A 27,898-nucleotide genomic window follows, 5' to 3' on the forward strand; every position below is an offset into this window, starting at 1 on the left:
ATAACTTCTGGAATGAATCAATTAATTAGGTTTACTAAAAACCTTTTGAAAATGCAAGTTAATTTAATGAACAAGTTTAGGGTTATTATGTTGGATGTTGTCTTCAAATCACCAATAAGAGGGTATAAAATGAGCCCTAAGCTTACTATTATTCCCTGGGAGAAGCTTTTCCCATGTTAAAAAAAGCCGACGGTAAATAAAAAGCACACTGACCGCTGGTGGACTTTTACTCTTCTCGATGTATGTGAAAAGTTCATACAGAACCACTCCAAAGCTCCAAACATCTGAAGCCACAGAAAACTTGCTCTCTGTCAGTGATTCTGGAGCATACCTATAATGTATGGAAAGCATTTAGAAGACGGTTTCTTGAATTATAATAGCACTGTATGGTGACAGGTGGTAGCTATACTTGTGAGTACAGTGTAACACAGACTTGTCGAGTCACTATGCTGTACAACGAATGTAATGAACTAGACTTCATTAAAGAAAAAAAAACTATGTGATATGCCAACTCTTAATTTAACCTGAAAATCGTTGGATTAAAAAGGGTATAAAGAAAAGCTAACATAAGTAGGCCTAAAGCTGCCATCCTCAAAAACGCTCGCTTGCAAGGTTGACAAGTGACTGGCGCCTGGGAACTAGATCTCTGAAGGGCTGCCACAGCTCCTAAATGGTAAGGGAGGCTCACTGTGCCTGAAATGTTTCTGCAAACAATATGGTTTACAATGAACACCTGTCTTCCTTCTGTCAGTCTGGAATTGTGGTACATGCCAGGCAGAGATTTTGTTGGGGGAATTACATGTGTCCCGTGTGACTTTTCTGGGACAGGACCCTTGAAAGTTTGTGTTTTCCTCCAGGTGTTGCCTCAGATGGCTTTTCCCTTCACTGATTTTACTTTATATCTGTTCTCTGAAATGCATCACAGCCATGAATATGACTGTATGCTGAGTCCTAGGAGTCCTCCTAGTGAATCATCAAGCCTGCGGATGCTCTTGGGAAACTGCCAAACAAAGATAACTAAGTACCTTCCTGGAGATCTAAAGTACCTACAAAGTACCTTCCAGGTACTGAAATTTAAAAAAAATAAAATAAGCTGCTCTTTGCAAGCTAAAACTTGAAATGAATCGAGATAAGTTTCCAACTGGAAAAAAAAAAGCTTCTAAACTGGAACAAGACTAAAAGCTATTAACATAAGCACCTGTTAATCAGAAGGGGGTAGGGAGGAGTGCCTGGGTGGCACAGTCAGTTGAACATCCAGCTTCTGCTCTGGTCATGATAAGATCAGATCATGATCTCACGGTTCCTGAGATTGAGCCCTGCATCAGGCTCTCTGCTCTTGGCACAGAGCCCGCTTTGGATCCTCTGTCTTCTTCTCTCCCCCTCTCCCCTGCTCACACTCTCTCTCTCTCTCAAAATAAATAAACTTAAAAAAAAAGTGGTGGGAGAAGGAAGCAAAGTCACTGGGGAAAACAGTGTCATTGTCTACTCAAGTCTCAACACTATCCAAGGGAGGATTTGGGCTAATGGAATGTGAATATCATGGTTCCACTGTTAAGTTATCCTTATTATAGAAGATAGTGACAAAGATCTGTTTTAGACTGGTGAGATTAACTATATGAATTATGCAAATTTAATACCTCCTTCAAAATCCGATTTAAGCTTCCTCACTTCCACAGATCCTTCTCTGACTACTCAAGGTCTTAATGAGCTCATGTTACTCAGTTTCTATAGTATTTATTGTCGATCCTATAGAATTAACCATGCTTTTTTATATATATTAAGTTTTTTAAAAATTCTTATCTTTAAATGTATGTTAGTTTTATCCCACAAATGGAATAAAATATTCTTGAAGACATTCTATTTCCCCAACATTTGCAAAACAGTCTCTTGCTTTGGTTTTCATGAAAGCACGGTCTACAATTTCCTCCCTCATCTCCAAGGCTGTTTTCCTCTCTCCCATCACTTACGTAAGGATAAATACAAATCACAAAGGAAAAAAAAATCAATTCTCCCTGTGGAAAATGAGGGAAAAGACTCTTTCTTCTCTTAGAGCATTTACTTTAGAAAATTTATCATTGTAAATTCTTTGTGTCTTTTGAAATATAGGTAATTTTTTTTTAAAGCTTTTGCTTAAAATCCTCTTGCCAGCTGTATGATCCAAAAATGCTTCTCAAGAACCTGGGAACCACCTCTCCGGAACGTAATCATCAAAGAAATAGCACCCAACCTCCCAGGTTTGTGGGACAGTAAGAGTTTAACTTCCGGCAAGTGCCTCCTTACAAGTTGCAAAACTATCTCCTCCCATAAAAATATGAGAAGTCTATCTGCCCTGTGGGTGATGACAATTAGTTAACACAGACAGTCACTTAAGATAAACTATGTGTGATTTCAAGTTCTCTTACTTGAGGACTAGCTATTGTTTATCTTGACAACATGTACGTAATGGGTTGAACCTGCTTGGCCACAGAAGGAGGTGAGATTTCTTTCTCGTCTTTACAGTCTCTTAGCAGATCACTTGTGTGATGCACATGATGCTCAGGGTTAAAGCTTATTCAGTAATAAAACTTCTTTCTTTTCTATCTTTGTGCAGAGGTTTACTGAATTGGGAGGAGATTTCATTTCTAATTATATTTCCCCAACACTTTCCTTCTCCATTTTCTAAGTTAGGGTTTCCCAAGGTTCTATCATCAAACCTCTTTTTGTCAAAACTTTCCATTAGATAATATTCATCCACCTATATACTAATGTCTCCTAAATTTATAACCATATTTTTGAACTTTCTTTGGTGTTTCGACTTACTGAACATTTCCATATTAAATAAGGTTCTTTAGGCAAAGAGAACTCCATTCCCACTTTTCCAAAACCTGCTGGTTATTTTACTTTCCTTATGCATTGAGTGCCATCAACAATCTAGCTTACTTCCCAGGTGGAAATCTTAGGATTTTTTTTTTTTTTTTTTTATTTGAGAGTGAGAAAGAGAATGCACTCATATGAATGGGGGAGAGGGGCAGGGGGAGAGTGAAAGAATTTTTTTTTAATGTTTATTTATTCTGACAGAGAGAGAAAGAGAGACCGACCAAGCAGGGGAGGGGCAGAGAGAGGGAGAAAGAGAAACCCAAGTAGGCTCTAAGCTGTCAACACAGAGCACAATGCACAGCTCAATCTCATGACCATGAGATCACAACCCGAGCCAATATTAAGAGTCAGACGCTTAACCGACTGAGCCATCCAGGCACACCCCAGGAGAAAGAGAGAACCTTACGCATGCTCCAGCTCAGCGTGGATCCTCCATGAATCCAAAAGCCTGCTTCAACAGAAAAATATTCTAGCAGGAGCATTTTTCCTTTATTTTTTTTCAATTTTTAATGTTTATTTATTTTTGAGAGAGACAGACAGAGAGAGCGTGAGCAAGGTAGGGGCACAGAGAGAGAAACAGAACCTAAAGTAGGCTCCAGGCCCTGAGCTGTCAGCACAGAGCCTGATGCGGGGCTCAAACTCACAAACCGTGAGATCATGACCTGAGCAGAAGTCGGATGCTTAACCGACTGAGCCATACAGGTGCCCCTCCTTCAGTTCTTAACACCAACACTTAGGACAAGCTAAAACTTGTTGTTAGCTTAAAACAAAGAGCACTTTTGAATAACAAAAGCAATGTAGACAGCAAGATTACATGAAATTATAACTGTTTAAAAGATATGATGGCTATATCTCATGTATAAAAACTGTATGAGTTCTCTTTAATACTTCAGATTTAGTATTCATTACTCAATAAATTAGTTAAAACCTATTTTATCAACTCATACATCTGAAATATTTATACAAAATTTAGTCAGCCTCATTTCATTATATAAAACATTTAACACTTGCTAATATAAAAATAAAACTATTCCAACGGCCTAATTAGTTTTTGGCAGTATATAGCTTTCCATTCCATTAAATACACAGGAAAATTTTGATCATGATAAAAATGATGTTATTTCTGATTTTTACACTAACTTATTTAATGTTTCTCCAAAGTCAAACATCAGTTTGATACATACGTCTCCCCAACACAATTAATTACTAAAGGAATAATAAACATTTTACCGTATACATTACTTCACACATTCTAATCTTAGCTACATTTTATTCTGTATTATTTATTGCAAACTAAGTAATAAGAAAGGACTTATTTTCATAACAGTATAAAATTAATTATACAAGATATGTATCATCGTAAGCTTATCTTGGCTGCCCTTGTGATTTATTTTTCCAGACATGCAGGGAGAAATAGAGGGCCCAAAGCTTACATAATTTGGGAACTTTCTTTATAACAAAAAATACAAAATTAAGTATGAAACTGAATATTTAAAATTAGAAAAGAAGGAATCTTGAAAGGAAGGTGCTCTGGTGAATATGCTTTATTATAAACATGCCTCCACACGTGTCCTGCAATTTATTTTTTTAAATAATATTTCACAGTTTTTTCTTTTTAATGTTTTATTTTTACTTTTGAGAGAAGACAGAGCCAGAATGCGAAGCAGGATCCAGGCTCTGAACTGTCAGCACACAGCCTGACGTGGGGCTCGAACTCACGAGCTATGAGATCATGACCTGAGCCGAAGTCGGACGCTCAACAGACTGAGCCACCCAGGAGCCCCTAGTATTTCACAGTTTTAACACACTTACTTCTAGAGTTGAACAATAAAGTCAGATTTTTAAAAAACGTTTAGTTTACATCCCAGAAATTGAGAAAGGGAATGACTTTAATGATTTCACTTTTGAAAATCAAGTGGTTTAATTCTTTACTTTCAATAAAATTCAAAAAAAGAATGGATTTAATGAAGTTGCCAGGTAAGAGAGAAGTTTTAATGGTACTTCATTGTATACTTTTTTGCTCCTTATCCCAGAAAGAGTCACAGAAATGAATATTGTTATAACAAAACTCTTTCCATTCCTATATACTTATTTACACAACTTTTCTCAGTGTTCACATCTACAAAAAGGCAAAATAAACAGAATTTAAGCTGAATCTGGTCCCATGATAGAAATTAATATTCATACAGGGATATATGAACTAATCGGAGGGGAAAATAGCTCCATTTATCTTATTAAGAAATACCTCCAGTGGCACCTGGGGCGCTCAGTCGGCTAAGCGTCTGACATCAGCTCAGGACAGTTCCTGAGTTCAAGCTCCACATAGGGCTCTGTGCTGACAGCTTTCGGAGCCTGGAGCCTGCTTGGGACTCTCCGTCTCCTCTCTCTCTGCCCCTCCCTCGCTCGTGCTCGCTTGCTCTCTCTCTCTCTCTCTCTCTCTCAAAAATAAACATAAAAAAAAAGAAATGCTTCCCATAAAAAACTTTAAACAATTATCCAGTTTGTAATTTATTTATATTGCATTGGAACACTGTATCCTGATAATAACTTCAATGATAACCCAACCTAGAAGAAAAATGTGAATACTTCTGAGTTTTGTGGTCACAGGAAATTTAAAAGTTAATTTCAGTTTACAGTAGCTCCCCCCCCCCCCAATCCACAGTTTTGCTTTCTTGGGTCTCAGTACCTAGTGGTTAACCACAGCCCAGATGCAGATGATCCTAATGCTACGTCACAAGGCTTACGCCATCCACCTCGCTTCATCTCATCATACAGGCACTTTATAACTCACAGAGAAAGGTGAGTTCAGTACAAAAAGATACTTTGAGAGAAAACAAGAGAGAACAATTTCACATAACTTTATATTGTTATAATTATTCTACACTATTAGTTGAAACAATGAGAGTGAAAACACAAATAACCTCTTAGTGTTATTATGAAAATACCTTTGACTTCCTGGACCCCCTAAAACGAGAACCTGGTGTCCCCACACTTACAGAATTTCTGTTCTCCACCAAAAGAAGATCTCTCTTCCTAAAATATGAATCTCAACATGATATTCCCTTGGATGAGGCCTGTAATTTCCTACCTACACACGGTCTACTGAATGAGGCTTGAACTCATCAACACGCGCACCAGGCTCAATCCCTTTCCGGCCGCCATCACTCCCCGTTTGCTCTGGGACTGTGCCACTCACTTCCAAGTCCCTGCCCCTCCAGTTCTGGTCTTCCTCCTCAGGGAACACCTTTGCTCTTCTCTACCTGGTAAACTATTAATCAATAATTGAAATGTCACTTCCTGGTTATAGTTTTCTCTAATTTAAACCCTCAGGGGAATTATCCACATTCTTATGTTTTCCCATTATATTCTTCATTATCGCACTTATGATATAATGATTGCAATGACTGGCCACACTGCAATGACTGACCACACATTTGATTTTTTTTTTTTTTTTTTTTTTATCTATGAGCTCTGAAAGGGAAGGGATAATGCGTAGTGGACCTGTCGGCTGAATATGCCTGCCACATCAAACATTTCCTTTTTAGTTCGGTTTTCTTAGTAACCAGGCACAGTTGTTTGTTGTTGTTGTTGTTGCTTTTCTGATGCTGACCCTATCTTCATATCCCAAGCTCCTTGTATGGTGTTTGGAACAGTAGAAACTTAATAAATGTTTATCAGATTGTATTTATTAAGTATGCCCAAACTGCTTAAAATCCATATTACTAATCTTTATGGATTTCTAGTTAATTCCATTTAACTTCTTTAATTTCTCATCCTGGAAAAAAGAATTAAATTCATGTATCACTGGACATGTCCAAAGCAGATAAGTTTAGATGAGTCTTATTTTCTAGTTTCCTTATACTCTAAAAATAATTAGATGATGATATCACCAGGATATTCCTTAAAACTGTTATTATTATGAAAAATTTCAAACATACACAAATAGAGAACAATAGACATTCATTTCCTGCCTTGTTTTATTAGCCACCCCCCATCTCTACCCCACTGAATTGATATGAAGTAAATTATGGACATGAGAGTATTTCAGTCATAATTATTTCAGTATGCATTTCTAAAAGATAAGGGCTTTTCTTTAAAATACTCACAATGTCATTAAATATTACTCTTCTGTATAATAAGATTTTATTTCAATACCAGTCAATTAACTTACAGAGTAATACTAGTTTCAAGTGTAAAATATGGTGACTCAACATTTATATATAACACCCACTGCTCATCACAAGTGTACTCCTTAATCCCCATCACCCATTTAACAACCCCCACATCCCCCTCTGATAACCATTTGTGTGGTCTCTGTATATAAGAATATGTTTCTTGGTTTGTCTCTCTCTTTTTTTTCTCCCTTTGTTCATTTGTTTTGTTTCTCAAATTTCACATGAATGAAATCATATGGTATATGTTTTTCTCTGAGTTATTTACTTAGCATAATAATCTCTAGCTCCATCCACGTCTTGCAAACGGCAAGATTTCATTGATTTTATGGCTAATACTCCATTGTACATATATACCACATCCTTTTTTATGCACATTAATTTTATTTCCAATGACACTGGGGTGTATAAAGTGAAATGTGAAGTCTCTCCTAATCACATTCCTCAGTAGTAATCAGTATTTCTAGTTTCCATCCTTTTTTTTTTTTTTTTCTTTAGAAAGAGAGAGTGTGCCAGCAGGGGAGAGGCAGAGAGAGAGAGGATCTCAAGTAGGTTCCACACTCAGCAATAATCCATTTGTTCTAAATCACTTGTGTTTTCTTACCTAATTTCCTTCCAGACTAACAATTTGTAATAGCTGGGATAAGTTGTAAAATTTACAGATACAAAATAAATGAAGATAACTAACAGATATGGATGGGCAATGAACTTAGCAGTAGCTAACTAAATAATCTATATATTTCTAATAAGTCTGATGAATCTCAAATTTTCATAAATGGACAGTTTTAGTGTTTATATTAGTAATTCTAACTTGCAAGTCAGAAACCCAAAATGTAAATAAAACATAAAAATGCAAATAAAACCAAAACAAAACCCATCCTTTAACAGAAACATCCGATTTAAACAACATAATCTTAATAGTATTATTTTAGCAGATAAATAAACCAGAATTAAAGTCTATTTAGATTTTATCACAAATCAAAACATTTAAATACATTTTCAGCGATTCATCCCTATAAAACAAAATGCACCATTAATGAACTAAGACATAAAAAAAGACCTTGCATCGAAGCACAAATCAATAAAAACAACAATGTACTCCACATAAAAAGTCAGGTTTGTATGCTCCTCACAACTCACAATTTTAAGTGAAGATCAAAAATTACCTTTAGCTTTGGGGCACCTAGGTGACTCAGTCGGATAAGCATCTGACTCTTGGTCTCAGCTCAAGGTCATGATCTCACAGTTTGGGTTGGAGCCCTGCATTGGGCTCTGTACTGACAGCGTGGAGCCTGCTTGGGATTCTCTCTCTCCCTCTCTCTGCCCCTCCCTCGCTCACTTTCTGTCTGTATCTCTCAAAATACATAAACTTAAAAAAACTACCTTTAGCTTCAAATTGCTATAAAATGTTCAGTTAATGCTAGATTAAAGCACCATCATGGTTAAGAACGCTTAGGGGAGCATGGGTGCCTCAGTCAGTTAAGTGTCTGACTTCAGCTCAGGTCAGGATCTCCCGGTTCATGAGTTCCAGCCCCACATTGGGCTCTGTACTGACAGCACAGAGCCTGGAGCCTGCTGCAGATTCTCTCTCTCTCTCTGCCCCTCCCCCACTCACACTCTCTCTCTGTCTCAAAAATAAACACTAAAAAAAATATTAAAAAAAAAAAAAAAGAAAACTTAAAAGCACAAATTCTGAGAACAGACTATCTGGGTTTTGAATCCTAATTCTGCCATTTGTCAGTCTTTTGACCTTGAGCAAGCTATTTAATCTGTCTACACTTCAGATATGCTTAAGATGGACAGAAAACATATTCTCCGAGGGTTGTCACAGAAATTAGATGAGATAATCCATGAAATGCATTTAGCCCAATGTAAGCATGATGAAGTTTTGCTATTATGATAAATATATAAATGATAAACTATGAATAATAGTAAATTTTCGCTAAAATATACTCACCAGAATATGGGACTTTCACCAGGTTCTTTCACTTTGTAGTATTCTTTGTCTTGTGGCAAGACTTTGGTTAAACCAAAATCTCCAATTTTAACCCTGTTTTCATTCTCCACCAATATATTCCTTGTTGCCAGATCCCTGTGGATATACCTTTTTGTACCAAGATACTCCATGCCCTATGGATGAAATAACATTTTTATTTCAGCTAAGTTTTACAAAGATAAATAATTTAAATGGTCTTTCCTCTATATGTTTCCTTAATTATCAAAGAAAAACTCTAGAGGACTTTGTAACAATAACTTTAGCATGTTCTCTTTACTTACAACAAATAGGCAGGATATTAAGTACCTTGCATATCTGAGATGTATACTGCAGAAGTTTTTTATGATCTATCCGTTCTTTATGTTTTTGGAGATAATCTCGTAAACTTCCATATGGTAAATATTCCATAATTAATCTTAAATTACGCCGGCCTTTTAACATACAAAGGGGAACACAATATTTTACTTTGTCGCATTTTATTGTTAAATAATAGAAAACAAACATACATAAAAATGACTTAAAAATATATAAACTCTGAGTCTAAGATGACAAAACTTGATTATAAATTAAGTGATGTAATAGTTAAGAACACAAGCTTTTTGAATCAAAAAGTTTTGAGTAAATTCCTAGCAGTGCTATTGCTGGGTCATAGGGTAGATCTATTTTTAATTTTTTGAGGAATTGAGGAGGGCACCTGTTGGGATGAGCACTGGGTGTTGTATGGAAACCAATCTGACAATAAATTTCATATTTAAATAAATAAATAAATAAATAAATAAATAAATAAATAAATAAAGTAAGTAAGGAAAAGAAGCTTTAAAATAGTTATGGTTTAATCTTATGTAACCCTTTCTGCAAACCCAAATAGGCTGATGAAAATTTCCTTTCTCCTCATCTGTAATGAGCAAAAAGTATCTAATTTAAAAAATATTTTCATAGAAGCGTGCCTGGTTGGCTCAGTCAGTTAAGCCTCCAACCCTTAATTTTGGCTCAGGCCCTGATCTCACGGTTTGTGAGTTCGAGCCTGTCATCAGGCTCTGCACGGACAGGTCAGAGCATGCTTGAGATTCTCTCTTTCTCCCTCTGCCTTCCCCACATCCTCAAAAATAAACAAACATTTAGCCCACAATCACCAAGCACAATGTGCGGTGACATAAACACTTCTCTCCTTGGTCACTGGCATATTAGAAGTCCAGACCTTGAGACATTATAGGTTTCTATTACCCAGGATGCCAAGGACATACCTTGAGTTCAAAATAGTTTCAATGGGCAACATACCAGCACTGTAGCACACTCCCTTGTACTTGACAATGTTGTCATGCTGCAGGGATTTAAGGATTTCAATTTCTCTTTCAAAGTCTCTCAGGTGCTCCTCAGTACTGTGCTGGAGCTTCTTCACGGCCACCACCTCCCCAGTGTTGTCTTGTAGAGGGTCATACCGGCACATCTCCACACTGCCAAAATTGCCCTAAACGGCACATCACAAGAGGATAGAAATCTCAAGTTTTCCAGAGAAATTACTAATAAAGTTTAATTAGGCGAAATTCCAGTAGCTAGAATTAGCAGACATATCTCTAAGCTTACATTAGGCAACTTTCAGAATAAGAAAAGGAAATAATATTTCAACAGGTAGGTAGTAAATCTATAAATTTGATTTCTTCAAAAGGAATTATAGGCTGAAACATAAACAACTTCAAACAAGCACTTAAGCAAATCATGAACATGATTTATTAAGAGAAGCCAAGATAATTCCTAAATCTCTATCACTAATTTCCAGGATGATCTTTGCTTCTTCACAATATACCCTTTGATATCGCTGTCAGTGAGCTGGATGGAACAAGGAAGGGTCTGTTACGGACTGAGTGTCTGTGTTTCCCCCAAATTCCTCTGATAAACCCCTAACTACCAGTGGGAGTATATTTGAAGACAGGGCCTGTGAAGAGGTGATCATAAAGTAAGGCCTTACTCCGATATGGCTGGTGCCTTTGTAAGAAGAGGAAAAGACACCAGAGCTCTCTACCACATGAAGACACAGCCAGGAAGGTGGCCATATGGAGGGAGGCCAAGAAGAGAGTATGCAATAGAAACTGAACCCTGCCAGCACCTTAACCTTAGACTTTCAGCCTCCAGAACTATGAGAAATAAATATCTGTTGTTTAACCCCCAGTGTATGGTATTTTGTTACAGCAGCCTGAGCAGACTAATACAAGGTTGATTTATTTGCTAAAAGTGGAACTCGCAGTTGAAAGGATATGGACATTTCAAAGGTCCTTCATACACGCTGCAGCAGACACTTTTGAAGGGGTCACCTTCACTAGATTTAAACTCTAATAAGCAGTGGGAAAAAATGTCAATTTTATCATATTCCTGCCAACACTAACCATTGTTAATACTTCTAAATCTTTGTCAATTTGATAGGCACAAATCAATCTCACTGTTTAAATTTGGAATGCCTCTACTTTCTTTTGGAAGAAGAAGGTAAAGGCAAACACTGTGTGGGAAGAAAGATTTAGGACAGGAAACCAGAAGAGAATGAAAACGTTTGGAATGGGCAGGCACCACAGACGAAATCAAATAAGAACTATCAATTAAAACAGTCCTAAGTACCAGCTAATGTTGGAAATCAATTTGCAATGGAAACAATAAACATTTATATCTGATTTCTTTCTTAACAGTGTTCGAGAGTTGAAAACACAAATAGAAAAAAATAATTCAGAATTTTATTGTTCCTGCACTAGGAAATGACAGGGAAAGTTAAAACAGACAATCATGGGAGGGAAGGTGACAGCACTGTGGATAGCAGTGGAAGCAGAGTGTAACTGCTGTACCAGGAGGTCTACCTCCTCTGGAAAACGAGAGTTGGATCTAGAAGGTGGCTCACAGGCTTCAGGAACAAGAAAGGGTCAAAGACACTGGCAATGACAAAGACACCAAAGGAGGATGTATGTGTTGGGAAGAGTCTAAAGATACAAAGTTATAGTCAAGAGGGAGATTTCAGGGTCTGAATTCCATAAGTAAGATTATTATAAGGGATTACAGAATTCAAAGTGCACTCATTAACATGTTCACAGATTGAGATTGGGAAATTTAAAAAGGTATTCAATGGATGCCCCAAATAATAGCAGGAGTAAGGTGAAGATGAAAACAAGGAGTACCAAAAGTACTTGAAATGTGGATTACCAACCAAGATGTTGGCCAATGATGAGGAGAGACTAACCATATTCACATAGGACTATATATGATGCTGGAGATTCTGACTTTGGAAAAGTAGCAGCAAGGTCCAGATCTGTGTGTCCCAGACCTGCATCAGCGAATAATAGGTAATAAAGAGGATTTCCAAAAAGCTAGGTTTTAACTGAGGTGACAAGTAAAGAATATAAGTATATGAGGACGTGAGTATAAAAGATCACAAAAATACTCATTTTAGAATTCTGATAGCAGAAGAAAGTTTTCACAGTATTTTCTTAACTCTTTTTATGAATATTAAAATATACCATTATTTCTGTTTGTTTAAAAAATATGGAAATAATCTTGAGTACGAATCCCTCCTTTGAATATTTTTACCATGCTGCTAATTGAAAAGAATAAAAGAATGCAGTACACCAAAAATTGTGCTTTTATAAAATGAAAAAGTGATACGCACTTTTGTAGAGATGGTGTTTTAGATTGCTTCAATAAGGCAATACAAATAGCTAGACCACTGAACAATCAATTCTTTCAAATAAGCAAAGATGAAATTAATATTATATTGTCAAATGCAGCTAGAAAATATCTACATTAAAAAACTACCACTAGGGGAGTCTGGGTGGCTCAGTCGGGTAAGTGTCCAACTCTTGGTTTCTTCAGGTCACGATCTCAGGGTTCTGGTTCCTTGGCTTTGAGCCTGCCTGGGACTCCGTGCCGTCATTATGGAGCCTGCTTGGGATCCTCTCTCTCCTTACTCTCTGCTCCTCCCCCATTCACTTGCACACACGTGCTCACTTTCTCTCTCTCTCCTTCTCTCTCAAAATAAACAAATAAATAAATAAACAAATAAACTTTAAAACTGAAAAAAAAATGCTACCACTAATGACCATACCATTTTCCTTTAACTTCCTACAAACTAAATTACTGAGAAATACATACGGTTGTAAATATATTTTGAAAATGTCACCCTTACAGTCTTCTCAGTTTACATTATGTTTAAAATAATGTTAAACCCAAAGAACTGTGTAAAAAACTAAAAATGTTATAAAAAACGGAGGGGGACAAAAGAGAAGAGACTTATAAATATGGACAACAAACTGAGGGTTGCTAGAGGAGTTGCGGGAGGGGGGATGGGCTAAGTGGGTAAGGGGCATTAAGGAATCTACTCCTGAAATCATTGTGTCACTATATGCTAACTAATTTGGATGTAAATTTTAAAAAATAAAAAATTAAATTAAAAAAAAAACTAAAAATGTTAAAAATCAAAAGGAAAAAAACTCTAACCTGCAATAATGGGGAATGTTGTAAATATATTACAGTATATTCACTTACAAAATTATGTTTCAAAAGAATATAAATAATGGGAAAATCCTGATATAACAAATAAAAAATAACGAGAATTATATATATATATATATATATATATATATATATATATATATAGACTTTTTAATTTTTTTAAATTTTTTTTTTTTTCAACGTTTATTTATTTTTGGGACAGAGAGAGACAGAGCATGAACGGGGGAGGGGCAGAGAGAGAGGGAGACACAGAATCGGAAACAGGCTCCAGGCTCTGAGCCATCCGCCCAGAGCCCGACGCGGGGCTCGAACTCACGGACCGCGAGATCGTGACCTGGCTGAAGTCGGACGCTTAACCGACTGCGCCACCCAGGCACCCCTAGACTTTTTAATTTTTAAAGTTTATGTATTTGAGAGAGACAGCATGAGCAAGCAGGGATGGGGCAGAAAGAGGGAGAGAGACAGAGAATCCCAAACAGGCCCTGCACTGTCAGCATGGAGCCCAATACAGGGCTCAAACCCACACAGCAAGACATCATGACCTGGGCCAAGATCACAAGTAGGATGCTCAGCTGACTGAGCCACCCAGACACCCTGAGAAAATTGTATATATAGAATGATCTCCCTTCTGAAGCAAAGTTTGTGTGTATGTGTACAGAGACTGAAGTGAAAGAAATGCATCTGTATTTTCCAATTACTCTGCAACAAATACATGTCGCTTTCATAACCGGAAAAAAGTCACTCTAAGAAAGAAAATATACTTTATAATTCTATAGTCTGATCTTTCCTCCTTGCTCATCTAAATTAGCGATGTTTTAATGTATTCTTTGTTACATCTCTTTCTTAAATACTAGCACGTATCGCTAAAATACGTTCATTATATTCATTTTATCCATACACCAAGATCTAATAAACAACAAAGGACTGAAATTAAAAGCTAAATTGTGTGGAGAGACAATGAATGTATGAATGCTATATGCTTGCAGAAAAGAGGAAAATTAATGACAGCTGGAGACATCTTAGGAAAATCTTTATGGCATAGATAACACTAATATGACACTCACTATGTAAGGAAACACTAAACACAAATATTTCTTTCCCTTTTATTTAGGAGTATGCTTAGTTTAAAAGTTTAAAGGTGTGTCTGTACATATTTTTACTTGTTTTAAGAAAACTGGTGACATGGGAGAGACTCACAAATGCCACAGACAGAATCTAGGGTAAGGTTAAGTTCTGATTCTAAAAATCTAACTTTAAGATTTATTGTATCACTTTATTTATTTTTAATTCTTTAATGTTTATTTAGTTTTGAGAGAGGGGAAGAAAGAGAGAGTGCAAGTGGAAGAGGGGCAGAGAGAGAGGGAGACACAGAATCCAAAGCAGGCTTCAAGCTCTGAGCTGTCAGCACAGAGCCCGATGAGGGGCTCGAACCCATGAACCATGATAGTGCTTTAGATAGCCAAAAGATAGTGAAGGTACACACTTTGCTGTCTGGAACATCCATTTTCCAAAAATGGCTGAAAGCTTAAGGGGAGGTGTGGCTGTTAGAATACTGCTCCATTACCTCCCAGTGTATACTTCCTAATTCATTTCTACCCCTAAATCAGTCTCAACCGCCAGCTATGAGAAAGCACATCAATATTTAATAAAGAATAAATAAATAAAGGAGAAATACACAGTTTGGATTATATAATAAGGTAAATGAGGAGGGAAACACTATAATGGTTTTTTAAGGAAGTTCAAGTATCTATTACTTTTAGAAAATAATGCAAGAAATCAGAAATTTAAATAAAAGAGTATAGTCTGAATAGGCGGATAGTAAATCATAGGTAATTACTGAACTAACGTAGGCTTGTTATATTAACTTAAACTTTTTTTAAGTAACTCCCATCTATGAATATATGTAAATGCATCACACTTATAGGCCTAAGTGTTCTTTTATAAAGGTACATTTTAATTACATAACTTACATACATACTTAAAACTAGCTGAATTTAAATTAATACAAATATTGAATGAATTATGCTTAAATTAATGAGATTTTAGGGTAATTATGAATAATAAGGAATTGTATAAAAAACAAAACATACCCCAATAATGTCAGATAATATTCCTGAAAATAATTTTATAATATTCTTGTATAGGTAAGTATACTACAATTCACTGCAGAACTGTTTGACTTAGAAATATTTATTGGGTAATTTTATTTTATTTTATTTTTTTAATGTTTACTTTTGAGAGAGAGAGAGAGACACAGAGCACGAGTTGGGGAGGGGAAGAGAGAAAGGGAGACACAGAATCTGAAGCAGGCTCCAGGCCCTGGGCTGTCAGCACAGAGCCTGACGTGGGGCTCGAATCCACGAACCACGAGATCATGACCTGAGCCGAAGTCGGCCGTTGAACTGACTGAGCCACCCAGGCACCACTTTTCTGGGTAATTTTAAACAAATTCCAATCAAGTACTGAATAACAACATAGTGTTGTATCCTATTTTTTAAAAATTCTTACAACTAATAACTAAAATTATGTAAGGGCCATATTAATAGAATTTTACATGAAAAAGCAATCTTTAATTAGAAAACTATGTGATATCTCAAATAATATTTCAATAGTTCATAAATATACATGAATTACAATGTTGACACTTGTACCAATTCACACATTATGAAAATTTTAGAAGTTGTGATCAGTATGAAATTTAATTTAAATAGTGAATGTACTTATCACACTGTTAGTTGCAATCCACCTCCTCCAGCTAAGCTATAAACTACCAAGACAATGGCTATATCCTATATCCATAGTGACCAGTCGGGCACCTGGAACTTAGTAAGAACTCAAATATTTGTATATTAAAGCCACATGAGGGGCACCTGGGTGGCTCAGTAGGTTAAGTGTCCGACTTCAGCGCAGGTCATAATCTCCCAGTTTGTGAGTTCAAGCCCTGCGTCAGGCTCTGTGCTGACGGCTCAGAGCCTGGAGCCTGCTTCGGATTCTGTGTGTCCTTCTCTCTCTGCCCCTCCCCTGCTTTCTCCCTCTCTCTCAATCTCTCTCAAAAATAAAAATAAACATTAAAAAAAAAAAACCACATCATTTCAGGAAAAAAACTAACAACTAGAAGTAACTCAGACCCTCCCAATGATGTCTGGTTCCTAGATTACCCTTTAGATTTTCATGCACTGGCTTAAAAATTTCTGACTCCTAAAGTGAAGGAATCTACAGTGGATTTTGGAATTTGAAACATTGTTTTCCTAGAAAATGCCCTTATTATCATACAAATGTTCGTATATTCATGTTCATATTGACACCTGGGAAAATACAGAAGTATAAGTATTAAGAAGCTTATTAAAAATACCCACATCAACTGAAGATAATAAAATTTCACTACACATTGTTCCCTTTACTTCAAGTAAGTTGCATTTTATTTTCCGAAACTTTCTGTACAGTCTACCAAAAAACAATCTCTGGGAGATAAAATAATTCACATTAAAAGCTGGGATCTATGGATGAAAGAAATTAAGTGGCTTGTTCAGAACAACAGAGAAAAAATAATTTCAAGGTTTTCATGATTTTGTGACTAGTGACCATGTTACTAATCTAATGACTAATATGTCTGGTCATGAAAATATTTGCATATAACTAGCAATAAATCAAGATGTATTCAACCACAAACATGTAAGTAATAAATATGTAAGTCATATTACAATACTTTCTGCCTTTTCCATAAGCAATTTATTGTTTCCAATGTAATCCCTGGTGAGAATAAAATAATTATTTTCTTTATGTCTTCACAGTATATGATTTGCCCCAAAAAGACAAAATAGAAGATGACAATAAAACTGAAGCATACTCAAACAAAATCAAATATATGCGTGAGACAGCAGAAATAACATGGAAATAGAAATAGGGAAAGGTTCTGATCTCACAACTACTACGTAGTTGTTTGACCACAGACAAGTTACTTAACTTCTTTGGACCTTAATTTTTCTCCCTGTGAAATGAAGAGGTTAACTAAGTCTAAAGCACCGTTTCCCAAACTCTTCTGGACAAAGCTTTCTGAACTGCCCACAGATAAATTTTAGGAGTGGGGAATTGGAGGAGTGGATGACGAAAGGTTTATTAAGTTTTGGACACACTGCATACTACCAAGAAATTGATCCTGTCAACACAGAGGTGTGGCCAAGATGCCCAGTGCGGTTGGCAGCCTTTAAGTTATCTTCCAATGTTCTCCACCTATGACATTCATGCTCTTCTACAATCCCTTGCCCTTGACTGTAGGCGGAATTTGTCAACTCATTTAAAATGAACAGAATACGGCAAAAGTGATGAGATGACATCCCTGAGATTAGGTTATAAAAAGACCATGACTTCCACCTTGGGTGTCTGCTCTCAGCTGCCATGCTGTGAGGCAGCCCTGCAGAAAGGCTCACATAAGTGAGCTTGGAGGCAGATATTCTGAGCCTGTCAGTAACCATGTGAGCGAGCCTGGAAGTAGATCTTGCCCTTGTCAAGCCTTCAGATGAGAATGCAAGGCTTGGGTGACAACTTGATTGCAGTCTTGGGAGAGACCGGGAGCTGGAACCACCCAGTCGCTCCCAAATTTCTAATTCCTAAACTAGGGTGAAAATAAATGTTTGTTGTTTTCCTCTGTTAGTTTTAGGGTAATCTGTTACACAGAAACAGATAACTAATACACCCCAAATACCCACATCTTCTATTTCCAATTTGTAAGCCACATGGTACAGAACTCTATACTAACAAGCTTAGGGGAAGAAAGAGAGCTTACCACTTTAATTGGACCTGTAAAGAACTATGCTTTTCCTGGTCTTACTTAAAATATGTAGGCTATTGGGGCACCTGGGTGGCGCAGTCGGTTAAGCGTCCGACTTCAGCCAGGTCACGATCTCGCGGTCCGTGAGTTCGAGCCCCGCGTCAGGCTCTGGGCTGATGGCTCAGAGCCTGGAGCCTGTTTCCGATTCTGTGTCTCCCTCTCTCTCTGCCCCTCCCCCGTTCATGCTCTGTCTCTCTCTGTCCCAAAAATAAATAAACGTTGAAAAAAAAAATTTAAAAATACGTAGGCTACGTATGACTGTGTGACTTTTAGCAGATAGAAGACTGTCTTGCTAACGAACATGGTCCAGTCAGACAGATTATTTCTTCCTGATACGACTAGAAAAGGAGATAGGTAGAAAGGCTTACTTAGTTATTCCTTTCTCTACTGCATAACTGAAGTGCCTCTACCAAGAAAGAGTCCCACGGTCAAATCAACAGGGGAAATACTAATTACCATCCTCTTAAAGATGTTCAATGCACACTACACGTAAGGTTCTGAGAGGTTCTTCAGTAAAAGGAGCTATTTATTGAACACGGCATTTCTCCAACATGTGATGACTAAGCCTTTTTTCTATAGACACTTTCTAAAATTTTGCAGAAAGTGAAAATTAGAGAATCTTTAAAGCCTTTATTTTCTGAATAAAATGTTCTATGATTATACGTTAACCCTTTACACTTGATCTTAGCCAAAAGGCCGAGAAGCGATACATACGTTAGCTATGTAAAAAAAACTCTGACACCTCACCTTGCCAAGCTGCTGTAGAAATTTCAAGTGTCTCTCTTCAAACTGTGTCGGGTCTCGGTCTTCAAAAGCTCCAGAAAACCCAAGGGTGCCTATCCTATTTGGCAACATGTCATTTTCTGTTAATAGCTCGTAATCTGGAGAGAGAAAGTACATGAGTACTGTGGGCTGGCAGATTACATCGTCTGGGTTAAAAGGTATGTATACAAGCTAACCAAAATAATCAGAACAATCTAGAAACACTAAATACAAATTAATACAGGACAACTCTAATAGTTTAAACTATATTAACAAAGTCTTTATTACCCATAACCTAACAGGCTTTCAAAAAAGACTTTTGCAAAGGAAAATTACTTGCTAAAAACAGGCAGTGTCAGTAGTATTTTTAAGTAAGATTATATTATTTTGACTTCTGCAGTGAGAATGGTAAATTGTACTGGAACAGGAAATACCTATGGGTCAGATATATGTACATTTAGCTACATATTTTAAAGGCGGAGCGGGCAAATAAAAACAAACCTACTTCATGTTTAGAAAACCACTCAACTATAAAATATAGCTAAAAAAAAAAGAAAAATTGCTTTTAAAAAGTCAAATAAGCCAAATAAACTTATACAATATACTATTCATTAATTGGTAAAGTAAAACCGGGTTATTGAAGAGGCCTCTGTTAAAAATGGAGAGACTGCTGAATCAATAAAACTAGAATATGTACGAAGTAGGAAAAGTCATATGAACATAAGAGACTAAGACAGTCTAAAAGGCATCAATGTTCACTATATTGTACACTTGAGATTAATATAACACTGTATGTTAACTAACTGGAATTAAAATTAAGACAAAAAAAAAAGATATCGAGGAACTTCTTGTAAGGGATTACAAAATTAGTAAAGATTTGTTAAAAACTATGAAGATAGACCCGGAAAAGCAGTAAGACTATTCCATCAATACATACCTGGAGTAAACAAACTATTAAGATCTCGTATGATGGCTCTGAAAGAAGGTCTAAAATCTGGTTCATAATCCATACAATTATTAATAAGATTTGCTAATTCTGTCCACTTTGGTGCAGGAAGCTGGTGCCTATCTTCATAAAACTGGAGCTTCTATAATGAAAGAACCAGATGAGAAATTGTATAATGTGATAATCAAGCTTTTTTTTTTTTTTTAAACATAAGGTAGGCTAAAAAGTATCAAATCATAGGAAAGAAAATCAAGGGTCACAAAGTAAGTCCAACTTCACAGTGGATATAAACTCACTCTTTGAGAATCCAAAGCACTCAGAGGCTTGTCTCCTCCACTGCAGATTTCCCACAAAGTGGTACCAAAACTCCATTTGTCTGTTGCCAAGTTTAGATTTTTAGGATTTTCAATGCATTCAGGTGGTACCCATGGTATTCTCTCCTGAAGAACTTTGAAATGATAGCAATGAAGTATGGTTAAATAGTTCCCACAAGTAAATAATTCTTTAATATGCAAATAATTTCAAACTGATTTGGATAATCTGGTCTTTTTTGCGTGGCTGTGAGTTGTGTGCACCACACAAGCAAATGTACACATTTACGAGCCACAAGGGACCTTTGAGGGCATCTAATTCATGATCTCAGCTTTAACAATGACAACACTGAGACCCATAAAAACTGAATAATTTGCCTAAAGTCACAAAATTTGTTAGCAGCATGGAGAGAATTAGAATCTTAGACAACAAACTGTGGATCAACTAAACTTCCTTTCATTGAGCCATAGTGTTTCAACTCATGTCCAACTCTCTCTACCCTTCCTAGGAGTTGTGCATTCAATAAAATTTTTTTCCCATAACACTTGTCCTAAATTGCCTTTTGATCTTTGTATTTCCTTACAATGCGTAAATAGTAAAGGTAATGTTAACACCATTCTGAGCTAATGATTCAGGAGCAGTGGCAATTCCAACTTGTACACGAAAATACAAGGACCAACAGACAGATGAATTACTTAATTATCCCAAGATATTCTGAATACGGAATTGATACAGGTAGTCTCTGCTAAGATCATGGAATTTCACAAGTAAAGGTGCTATGGTCTTTTTTGGACCTCATCAGAAAACCGTCATCCAGGGAAGGAGACAGCACTTTTAAATCCACCTTCCTGTAATCTGGTATGGATAAATAGAAAAGTAAATAAAATGATATAGAAGAATGAAGGATAATCTGTTGCATCTTTTAGTATATTTTGGTAAAGCAATATGAATATTTTTGCTAATGAAGAGATTAAAGAGTACAGGTTCCTTTCTCTTTCACCGTATGAAGAAATTTTCGCCTTAATTTCCATTCCAAAGAATAAAATTTCCCTTAATACAGGTTCTAAGATCCTATAACATTTTCCGCCTATTGTCTGTCTTTACTGTCAGAGAAGCTATCAAGTTTCAAAACTGTTGGCTCAAATAGGATACATCAAGGCACAAATGTTGATCAATTTACAGTCTACATCTAGTACATTCAATTAGAGAAACTAGCTAAGATAATGAAATACAGTTACAACATTATTTGTACCAAGAAAACTCCTTTCAACTATGTGACTGAAATTTTTACTTTGTTAAATAGAAAGCTAACAAACACAAAAGATTTTTTTTTCAAGTTTTAAAAAGTCAGAATTAGCTGAATAATTAAACTAAGTAAGATCTCAAAGTAGGTAATAGGTCTTCTCAAAATTTTATTTAGTGACTGAAGGAAAGAAAAATTTAGATAATTTATTTGTGTCTCAAAGAAAATATTAGAAAATTTCACATTAAAATATGGATAAAATCTGAACTTCCATACAAGCAGGGATTAAAACTGTTTAAAAAATCATTTTACAGTCCATGACAACATGCTTAATATAAGAAAGGAAAAATGGAGACTGGGATGTAACTATAACTTAATTTGGATTGCTAAAAATGGTAGTTGAATTTTATTATTAATCAAGAACATGTCAATAAAAGAATTTGAGAAGAAAATTAACAACGTGCCTTTTGTACCACTGTCCAAATAGAGACGTGCAATCACTATGTCGTTCACCTGAATCTAATGTAACATTGTGTGTCAGCTATACTCAAATAAAAAAAATCAAAAAGAAAAACAAGTTAAATGAGATTCCTGTCGAACTTACTGTCCTTTGGCAAAACTGTAATACTAATGCCAGGATCACTAAGTTTGATGAAAGGAGGATTTCCTGTCTTTCTGTCTTCTTCTCTGATAAGCAGAATATTTTTGGCACACACATTCCCATGAATAAGGGCTTTTTCTTCCTGTCAAAGTTAAATGCACATTCAAATATCAATCCACAAATATTTGAACACTTAGTATACCCAAAGTCCCAAAATGGATTTAAACGAAAAAAATAGGGCAGTATTAACTAATAAACACTCATTTGGAAGCATGCTTTGACATAAAAGAAAGTTTTACGGCAGCACCGTGCTTTTTGTTTTACTTTTCAAATGACACACCAATCTGCACCCATGATGAAACAAAGATCTTAAAAGTACTCAGTTCCACTTCATTTTCCAAAGCTGCGATTTTAAACGGTAGTAAGTACTGTTCCTGTTCAGCGGCAGGACACGGGTGCACTCTGAGGGGTCCAATCACCGGCTGGCCCCCCCGTATTCTGCTGCTCTGGCAATGCTGCTTTTGTCCGCAGGTACTAGAACAAGGGATTTTCTGCAGGGATTTTCTGCTCTCCGTAGCCAGCAGAACGTGTTTCTGCGTAATTTTTTATTAAATTCTCTAAACCCAACTGACACAAACTACAGACTGTCTACCAGCAATTTTAAGAGATAGGATGACAAGTCTCTTTCAGAAATGATTTTACATAAATAAATATATGCCTAAAATAATCTCTTTCACCAACTAACAGATTCTTTTAAATGACTCAACGCTCATTCACAGATTTCTTTCTTGTTCCTGGGTCAAGATCCTTTCTACATTGCTTCAGAAGACAGAATGTTTTTGATAAAAAATTACACTTATTACTTACTAGAAAATGCATGGCCCATGCCAACTGTTTAGCCACTTCAAGTTTCCATAATATACTTATAGAATTTTTATTCTTTTTCAGGTATGTATCTAATGATCCAAATTTTACAAACTCCTGAACCAGAATATCTGCATTAAAATATACAAACAATAAGGCTCAAGTACAAATACAATAAAAATACATGTAATTTTAAAATTTCTTAAAATATATTTATAATATATGAGTATCATAGGTAAAGAGATTAAACTATGCAAAATCTACTAATTTAAAGAAAATTTAACAACGATATACCATTGTATTTTTGGGTTTTAGTTTATTCACAAAAGCAAGACATAGGTATCTAAACTATTACGTATATATATAATATATAATATATATGTTATATACTTTTCTTATAATGTTAATATACATATATAACTACTCCAGCATACCTCCATGTATTAGTACTGAATTATGGCTGCTTTTTTTAAACAAATGAAAGTTTCTCAGAGTTAACTTATCTTGCATGATACTACAGTAGCATCCCCAGTTTTTTTTTTTTAAGTTTATTTATTTATTCTGAGACAGAGATAGTGCCAGTGTGAGAGGGGGTGAGAGAGAGAGAGAGACAGAGACAGAGAGAGAGAGAGAACACTCCAAGTAGGCTCCGTGCTGCCAGTCCAGAGCCTCACATGGGGCTGAACTTAAGAAACCGTGAGATCATAACCTGAGTTGAAACCAAGAGTCAGACGCTTAACCTACTGAGCCACCGAAGTGCCCAGTGTCCCCAGCTTATCTGTGGTTTTGTTTTCCACAGCTGCAGCACCCATGGTCAACAGGTTCAGAAGCAGATGATCCTCCTTCCGACTTTCTGTCAGAAGGTAGTAGCCTAATGCTATGTCACAATGCCTACGTCACTCACCTCATTCCATCTCATCACATACATATTTTATCATCTCACATCATCACAAGAAGAAGGGTTAGTATAAAATATGATATTTTGAGAGAGAGAGAAATCACATTCACATAAACCTTTATTACAGTATATTGTTATTACTGTTCTGTTATTATTATTATCTCTTACTGTGCCTAATTTATAAATTAAACTTTATTATATGCATGCACGTATACAAAAAAAACATAGTGTATATAGGGTTGGCTACTGTCCTCAGTTTCAGGCATCCACTGGGGGTCTTGGAACAATATCCTGCAGATAAGAAGGGACTACTGTATTTAGACATCAAAACTTCCTGAAATTCTTCTTCTACACATAAAAACTTATAGCAATGTCTATTCTATCATTATCTATCTCCTTATCTATCTATTAAGGAGAATGTGAGTTTGAACTCCATTCATCCTTTTAATTTATGCTGCAAAAAAGCAAAAATTTGTTTTGCATGGCTTTATCTTTAAAAGTATATTTTTAAAATAGTATTAAGATATATTTTGCCAGAAAAACAAGGGTTTGCTTCTAAAAAACTCCTGACTGCCTTTAAGACATATAAAAATTTCCAGCCCTGTCAGTATTGACCAAGTTCCCCAAAGCCAAGACTATTTCTACATTAAGACATATTATCTAATAATTAAACTGGGTTTAGGATTTATTTACAGTCATCTAGTACTAATTTGTAATATAATAAGCTCAGGTTCTCAATTTCAAATATAAATTTATTGAGATTATTTTATTGTTTCTTAAGCATAAACAGTAAGTTCTATAAATGAGAAAAAAAAGGACTTCATCTTTTTAATCATAAAAAAGGAAAATTAAGATAAAATAAAAACCAAAAAAATTCAAGCAAAAAATTTCAACATGGCATCGTGACACATATCTTTAAAGAAATTCTGACAGACTTTCACACTGTAATCCATGTTCGCTCATGGCCTAGTGAGCAATTCGGGGCCTATGCTACATACAGGCCTATGCTTCACATTATTTGTTTTAAAATGCGTACTGGGGGCGCCTGGGTGGCGCAGTCGGTTAAGCGTCCGACTTCAGCCAGGTCACGATCTCGCGGTCCGTGAGTTCGAGCCCCGCGTGGGGCTCTGGGCTGATGGCTCAGAGCCTGGAGCCTGTTTCAGATTCTGTGTCTCCCTCTCTCTGCCCCTCCCCCGTTCATGCTCTGTCTCTCTCTGTCCCAAAAATAAATAAACGTTGAAAAAAAATTTAAAAAAAAATAAAAAATAAAAAATAAAAAAATAAAATAAAATAAAATGCGTACTGTAGGTCTTACCTCAAATTGTGATTCTGCCTGATCTGATATTACAATTACTTAGTTCTCACTTGGTATACATCAGTTTTGGACCTTGCTGGGTAACTAAGACAAATTTAATGACTGTTTTGCTACCCATAGTTAATTTAGAAAACACAATCCATATACTGATAATTAAGAGCTGACCACAGGTAAATTTATGTCACAGCAAGTGTCAAAAAGAGAAGGAAATGAAAAAAAAGAATAAATATCTAAGAGTTACAATGAACAAAGCTTAATGAAACTATTTTATGCGGCACTAAAAACCTACTATGTTTCACAGATACCAACTGACTGTCATAAGTTCCATTGTTTTATGTGTCATAAAAGAAAAAAATTGCCAATTAAATAATGACTTATCATTGATTATATCACACATCCCAATTTCAGGTATTTTTAAATGTGAAAAAAGTGTTTCACAGGATCAGTGAAATATATAAGCCAGCGTAAGAACTGGAATTACATGCTCTGAAACACTGTTTTCCGACTTTTTAAAGAAATGTATTCTTTCATCCCCCTTAATGAAAAATTATGAGAAACATCAATAAAAAAAGAGACAAATTCAGAACCACTCTAGTCAGGGACAAGTGAGCAGTAGTCTCATTACTGCATTTAGGTTTACTCTCACTTCATCAACCCCCTGAGGTACCTAAATACCTCCACAGAACAGATTTGAAAATCACTGTCTGAAAAGACAATCGATTTTCAAAAATATGAAGAAATGTGATATAAGCATGGATGCATATTTACTCCACATTACTAACAGAAAATAGAGAATTATGTAATTTTCTGAATGTAAACTTGGTTTTTATGAACAGTCTAAATTTAGCCATAAAATATATCAAACATCAACATCCAATCATTTCAGTCAGTTCCATTAAAATTCCAACCTATAGTTTATGTTTTTTACGTAATTCCAAATAAATTTGTGCTAAAATGGCCAGTTATTCCAATGACATATTGAACCAGCCACAATCTGTATTGGTATGGTTAACAGAAAAGATTATAAGACATGTTTACTCGAAGACTCTGCTGTTTGGACATTTTGACATAAGGCATGTTAACTGTTTTCTGCATTTTAATTTCATTCATTCATTTCCTTTTTTAGAAGACATTGCTGAACCGTTCTACGATGTTTTTGGTTTCAACAATATTTAATTCCTTTCAACATGGTTTATACTGATACTTAATTATGATCCTGAAATTGAATTTTCTATATACACAACACTAGATGCTCTGAGAAAGGCATGATATGAACATAAGGAAGCCCGTAGTTTTACTTACTTTCCTCTCCACAGACACATACTCCATAATTTAAAACCAGGTGCTTGTGAGAAAGCTGGCTCATCATGCTTGCTGCTTCAAAGAAAGACTAAGGAAAAGAAAAAAATATATACCAAAAATACAAAAGAATTATTGTTTGTGTCTAAAAATGTTCATAGGTCAGAGAGATACCGTCTGTCATAAGAGAAATGCACTTTTTCCTTATTCTCAGGACACAGACAAGGCTAATGCGCTGTGGTTCCCTTAGATGGACTTGACACTGCTATCAACCTCGATGCTAGAGTTCATTCAGAGAAAGCCCCTGAGAAAGCCTCGAATAAGAAAGTATCAGTGGGAGAGAACAATAGTGGTACAGGGCAATATGAATGACACAAGATCAGCAGCCTTAGACCCACAGCACCTGGAGGAGAGAACACAGGCAGACGCCAGAGACACTAAGTAAATGGACGAGAGCTTCAGAGAACTTCTCAAAGAATTAAGACTGATCACTGTGCAGATAAAAGATCATGACAACTATGTCAGGCATGTTATTAATATCACTCTAACTCAACTAACCTCTGACTAGACCTTCTGGGTACAGTTGTGAAGGATCACAACCACCAACACTGTGGTATTCTGGGTTAGAAAAACTTTCACTTGTATGTTTCACGTCACCTTCCGCTAACATCACTTAAGACATGTTACTCACCACAAATGTTTATTATGTCATGTTTGGTGATGCTTTGCTATGTAAAGGACCCTGACAACTGACAAGCAGGTTTCTGCTGGCTAGCATCTCCAGATCATGCCCAGAGGCATCCGCATTTCACCTGGAGCATTCCTTAGGACAGTGCCTTTCAAAATTTTTTTTAAACATGGATTAAACCATGGAAGAAATCTGTAGAAACCCATAAAGCTCTGGAGAACCAAGTTTGAAAGCCACTGGCTTAATATATGCAGAAATGTAGTAATACCCATAATACAATGTTATGAGTAATTAGTTTAGAAATAAGTTATTAAAAAAATCCTATAAGTCTCTACCCCCCCACCCCCAGAACGCATCCTCAGAAAGGTCCTTGATATGTATACTTTTAAAAATTACAGTTTTGAAAAGCTACATGCATGAATGTGCTGTGTCCATATGATTGCATATGTTTAAATGTCATGAACTACATGAGCTATACAAAGAATATACACACCTCTGAATAGTTTCTGTGTGCTTTATCCAGAACTTTTAAAAGAACTTCTGTTTCATGCAGTTGACCATAGTCTCCTACTTCTCTTCTTACACCTTTAAAAATTTTTGTAAAAGTGCCTTGCCCAAGGCTTTCATTCTGTA

At 36.0% G+C, this 27,898-nt stretch overlaps 1 protein-coding gene across 3 annotated transcripts in view; it reads right to left on the minus strand.

The window, feature by feature from the left end:
• JAK2 (Janus kinase 2) overlaps positions 1-27,898 on the minus strand; it is a 118,235-nt gene that overhangs the window by 4,316 nt on the left and 86,021 nt on the right. For all 3 annotated transcript variants that reach the window (XM_045469984.1, XM_045469985.1, XM_045469986.1), the window contains 11 exons: positions 27,759-27,893; positions 26,581-26,668; positions 23,069-23,196; positions 22,205-22,343; positions 20,342-20,493; positions 20,037-20,187; positions 19,085-19,218; positions 10,303-10,492; positions 9,331-9,455; positions 8,986-9,158; positions 214-331 (listed from right to left, as the gene is read on the minus strand). In XM_045469984.1, coding sequence (XP_045325940.1) covers positions 214-331; positions 8,986-9,158; positions 9,331-9,455; positions 10,303-10,492; positions 19,085-19,218; positions 20,037-20,187; positions 20,342-20,493; positions 22,205-22,343; positions 23,069-23,196; positions 26,581-26,668; positions 27,759-27,893 — 1,533 coding nt within the window. The remainder of the gene's footprint in view (positions 1-213; positions 332-8,985; positions 9,159-9,330; positions 9,456-10,302; positions 10,493-19,084; positions 19,219-20,036; positions 20,188-20,341; positions 20,494-22,204; positions 22,344-23,068; positions 23,197-26,580; positions 26,669-27,758; positions 27,894-27,898) is intronic.

This window comes from Leopardus geoffroyi, chromosome D4 (assembly GCF_018350155.1).
Source record: "Leopardus geoffroyi isolate Oge1 chromosome D4, O.geoffroyi_Oge1_pat1.0, whole genome shotgun sequence".
NCBI lineage: Eukaryota > Metazoa > Chordata > Mammalia > Carnivora > Felidae > Leopardus > Leopardus geoffroyi.